Consider the following 5,054-nt stretch of genomic DNA (forward strand, 5'->3'; position numbering starts at 1 on the left):
GAACGTACGGCTATAGCAAAGGGTTCCATAGCTAATATAAACAACAGTGGGCTTATCGGTGAGCCTTGTGGACATCCCCGTTTCACCCTTATTAGTTTAGAGATATTTTTGTTTGTCAAGATTTCAGCAGTTGGATTTGAGTGTAATAATTGTATCCATCTTCGAAACACATCTCCATAACCAAATCTAGTCAGAACATCAAAAAGATAAGGCCACTCGACCCTATTGAATGCTTTTTCAGCATCCAGTGAGAGTAAGGCCCTCTCTGAAGAATTGTTTAGTCCGTTTATAATGTTAAAGACTTTTCTTACATTATGTAGACCTTGGCGCCCCAATATGAAACCGTTTTGATCTCTTTGAATTACTGAGGGGAGAATATCTTGCAGACGTGTTGCTAATATTTTACCTAACACCTTAAAATCAGAATTAAGTAAGCTTATCGGCCTCAAATTTTCACATTCATTACTCGGTTTTCCTGGTTTAGGTAACAAAATGATTAGTGATCCTGTTACTGATTTAGGGAGACTTCCTTTGCTTAATGATTCCTGATACATTTCCAATAGTGGTTGCATTAATTTACTTTTAAATTTTTTATAAAAATCAATTGGGAATCCATCTGGTCCAGCTTTTTTACCTGATCTCATATTGTTAATTGCCCTGCTTATTTCCTCTTCGATGATTTCTGCATCTAATTGTTGTTTTACATCGTCAGCGATAGTAGGAATATTTATTTTATCCAGAAACGCATTTCTGGAGTTTTGATCTGATCTATCCTGGGATTCATAAAGTTTTTCATAATAGTTTCTAAACTCCTTGTTTATTTCAGTCGGATCCATTATCATTTCCCCTTTGCTGTTTATAATCGATGTTATATTTTTCTGCACTTCCAAATGTTTAATTTGCCATGCCAATATTTTTCCAGGTTTCTCTCCTTGTTCATAAAAAGACTGATTTAATCTCAAAATGTTCGAAGCTGCTCTATCTCAGCGCCACATTTTTATTCTTGGTCTTTACATGATTCACAATTCAAAATAGCCACTGTTCATTTTAAACTGGAGCCTGGTGCAGCCGTTCAAGTAATCTACTGTGAAACATGATGTTGTAGCTCCTTTCCCTTTCACGCAACTTCCTTCTAATTGATCGTATTAAAAAAAAAGGCTAACAGCTCTTGTGACTATTATGCTCGTGCCACAGACTTCAAAGAAGTATAACAGGACTGACTACTCGGCTGTGTTACCTGCAGTTCTGCCCCCATCAGATCTTAATCAAGCCTGTTGTGTTTTGAGCAGGATGCATTCTTTGTGTCTTTATGTTTATGTGGGTGTCTTTGTGTCTTTGTGCAGGTATTAGTGAAAGTGAGAGAAGTGGACAGAGGGCTGTAAGTTTTACATCATTTTCCTGTTGTTAAATCTAGAAAAGCGCCTCGTTACATTATTGTTATGAGCCCTAATCGTCCCGATTGGACCCCCTGTATGCATGTTCCTCAGGTGGGGAGCAAGGTGTTTATACGGTGCGCTGAACGCCATCTTCTTCTGCGTCAACGTGGTGTGCGCTGCACTCGGGGAACGAACCAGCGATGGTGAGAGGGGAGAGCGCACCTGGAATCTAGTCCTGGTTCGAGTTGTGGTCAACGACTTGCTCTTCATCCTGGAAGCAGTGCTGCTGGCCTCCACGCTGTTGCTCCTGACCCGACACTCGCGGTCCGCCAGCATCCACCTGATCAGCAGGGTGTGTTCAACGTTGTTCCCCAGAGAGAAAAATAGGGATATGCTAATCTTGCACTCACTATTGACTTCACTGCACTGGAATTTATACTCAACAAACGATGCATCTGCAGCTCAGATGTGTCTAGACAAGCTAGCTGTTTAAGAAAGGAAATCTCGTGGTATCTACTCAAAGTATGTCAGTATCAGCATCAAACATGAAGAAGTGGTACTGAGCCAGCCCTGATGAACCGAGCCAAGTTTAACAGCAGCACACGCATGATTAAACTCATGTTTAGTCCTGAGCTGCTTGGAAAAACAATGTGTGTCATGTCTCCAGTCTGAGAAGATCACGGGACTGACATCACTTTGACATCATCGGGGTTATCTCAGCTTGAGCTGCTACACTACATATCTCCAACAGATCGTTTTAGGTGTTGCATTAAAGGCAGCGAGGCTCCTTTTTAGCTACACAAAAGACATTTCCTCAGGTGAGAGGTGAGACGTCTTCACGAGAGCCTACAAAGAAGTCCAGTTACCTTCAGCTCAAGTGCTTAAAACTACCAGAACCTGGATCACAGACAACCTGCACCAATGTCTGTAACAGATCTGTGTAATAAGCACTGAGATGCATTATGGGAACTGTAGGATCCAACATTACTTGAGTGATATAATGGATGAAAGCAATGTTGAGCATAGCCAGAAAAAAAATGTGATGCTGGACACAGAAAAGCCAGGATACTACCAGCGATGGGGATGTCTGTATTTTGACAGTACTCCAGGCTAACTTTGTTTTTATTTTTTAACCTGACCAGGGGACCACAGTGTGGCGTACAGCAGCACTGGGAGGAGCAGTGATCTTCCTGTTTGCCAGCAGAGCCTGCTACAACCTGACCGTCCTGTTTCTGTCCCAGAAGTATCGGGTGGAGTCCTTTAACTATGATTGGTATAATGTCTCTGACCAGGTAAGGATCCAGTACCAAAGCCTTCATGTCTGCTTAACAACTTTGGACAATTAAGGTGCCCCTAAAGAGCACTTTCTGCACTTACTTGTTTTAAGGCGGACTTGGAGAGTGAACTCGGTGACAGGGACTACCTGGTCTTCGGTGCCATCCTCTTCATGTGGGAGCTGCTTCCAACTGGCCTCCTCATCCTTATCTTCAGAGTTCGCCGGCCTGCTCAAGAGGTAAATCTAGTGGATGTGAAAGTAATGTCCCGAACTAAAAATCTACTAATGACACCTGAGACTGTATTAAATACAATTATTTACTGCTTTATTACTCAAAAATATAGTGCAAAATCACAACAGCAGTCGCCTCAAGGTGCTTTATATTGGAAGGTAAAGACCCTACAGTAATATAGAGAAACCGCCAACAATCATATGACCCCCTGTGAGGGGGAAGGAAAAACTCCCTTTTAACAGGAAGAACCCTCTGGTAGGACCAGGCTCAGAGTGGCAGCCATCTGCTGTGACCGGTTGGGTTCAAAAGTGGGAGACAGAACAGAAGACACGCTGTGGAAGAGATCCAGAGATTAATTATAACTAATGCTCTTCCTCCCATTCTACTTTTAAGTATCCCAGAACCCACAAGTAAGCCCGCAGACTGAAAGCGAAGTGCTCTAATGGGGTGATATGGTACACTGAGGTTTTTAAGATAACATAGGACCCGATTATTCAAGACCTTGTGTGTAGGGAGAAGGATTTTTAATTTGAAACATTATTTCGTCTCATTCTCACAGAACAGCATCATGGCTATAAACAACAGGGTCCTGCCTCGGCCGTACTTCTTTGACGACCCTCAAGGCAGCGATGAGGACATACCCGCTCCATGGGCCAATGGTTCAAATTCAAACATAAGGTACAAGCACCACAAAATCTGATACACGCAGGTCATTACCTTAAAGCTGATCACAGGTTTTCAGAAGTGTGAGAAGACCTCTCATCTTCTTCTTTTCTTGCTTTTTCCCCACAGCTGGTACGGATCAGAGACCGCGCCGCTCCTATTTGCCAACAATCCTCCAGACCAGAACCACCAGCACCACACTCTGTATTCCACTCCTCAAAACTGACCCCCCCCCTTCCCGAGTTCTTGTTTCCTTGATGACATTTATCTCAAAGACAAGCCGCTCTCTCTCCTAGACACACTCACAGCCAGTAGTCCCTCACTGTGTGAGCAAATTTGCACTGAAAAGTCTCAGGAAATCATCACCAAACAGTGAATATGCACCTTCTATTTTTCTAAAGAGACTGTATTTAAAAGGTTCTTCCTCATTTAAAGGGAACAAGCTATGTAGAAACAGATCAAACTGACTTAAACTGGCCAGTACTGCTCTCTCATGAAGGTCATACTGAGCTACAGCCACAGGTTGACTTCACACACATGCCATTGTTCAATTTTGGAGAGACCCTTGCCATTTCCAAAGAAGAGGATGGCACACGCGGCCTCATTTGCATTCCTGTCGGTGTGATGTCGATGCTAAGTTCAGTGAAGTTAAACAGCGACTTTTTTTTTTTACAGGCTCACATGTGATCGTTTGTCTTGTAGACAGACTGTTTCTTTTTGGTGTTTGCAGCTAAGTACTGTTTTAAGACCAGGGATGTCCTTGGCCTGTACACTGCTGCTGCTGGTATAGTTTTCTTTCATCTTTTTTAAAGGCCAGTGTTTGCTCCCATGTCTGTAAAAAGTTGCATCGTTTAAATATTTCTAAGTTGACTGAAGTCCTTATTGGATCTCTAAGTTTAACTTATTTTATAACTGTGGGTCTACCTGTAATTAGAGTTGGAAATCAAACGCGACTCACCCTTTGCGACTTTTATGCAAAAAAAACAACTTCCTCATAGTCTGTCACTCACCTGTGGTTTGGACTTATCCACGTGACAGGTATGTACTGTCCATGCTACGGACCAATAACAACATCAGAATAAACCTGCTGGGCATGTTGCTGAGCAGAAAATCTATGTGGTAGAAATTCTGTATCTACAGTGGTGCTGTTATGCATTTTAGCCCTGTTACTGTGAAGGGGATGTGACTCGCTCTTTGAAATTCAGGACTCCTTTTGTCTTTTATGTAATTGTTGACTGATAAAAAATAATAATCTAAAAAGACTCACTGTGCCACATGCATTACTTAGTGCTTCAGTGTAAGGGTCCGCAACTGCTTTGGGGTTTTCATCACAAATATCAAGTGCACTAAGTCTGAAAACATGACCAACACCTAACTAAAGATGCATGTTAAATAATTCTTCCATTAATTATCTGGATGAATATTGACCATGGACTGTATGAAAAAGAAAACAAAGCTGCAGATGAGTTTGGAAAGTGGAGTCAGCATTAAAGTGTTTTAAAACCTG

The 5,054-nt window shown here is 42.1% G+C and overlaps 1 protein-coding gene across 1 annotated transcript in view; it reads left to right on the forward strand.

Annotated features, from left to right (window-relative positions):
- Nucleotides 1-5,054, forward strand: part of gpr137 (G protein-coupled receptor 137) — an 8,393-nt gene extending 3,339 nt beyond the window's left edge. Inside the window, exons 3-8 of the mRNA XM_005719440.1 lie at nt 1,344-1,378; nt 1,488-1,728; nt 2,519-2,668; nt 2,764-2,889; nt 3,444-3,562; nt 3,677-5,054. Coding sequence (XP_005719497.1) covers nt 1,344-1,378; nt 1,488-1,728; nt 2,519-2,668; nt 2,764-2,889; nt 3,444-3,562; nt 3,677-3,773 — 768 coding nt within the window. The 3' untranslated portion in view covers nt 3,774-5,054. The remainder of the gene's footprint in view (nt 1-1,343; nt 1,379-1,487; nt 1,729-2,518; nt 2,669-2,763; nt 2,890-3,443; nt 3,563-3,676) is intronic.

Source organism: Pundamilia nyererei, unplaced genomic scaffold (assembly GCF_000239375.1).
Source record: "Pundamilia nyererei isolate P.nyererei 1_Seehausen unplaced genomic scaffold, PunNye1.0 scaffold00001, whole genome shotgun sequence".
Classification (NCBI taxonomy): Eukaryota; Metazoa; Chordata; class Actinopteri; order Cichliformes; family Cichlidae; genus Pundamilia; species Pundamilia nyererei.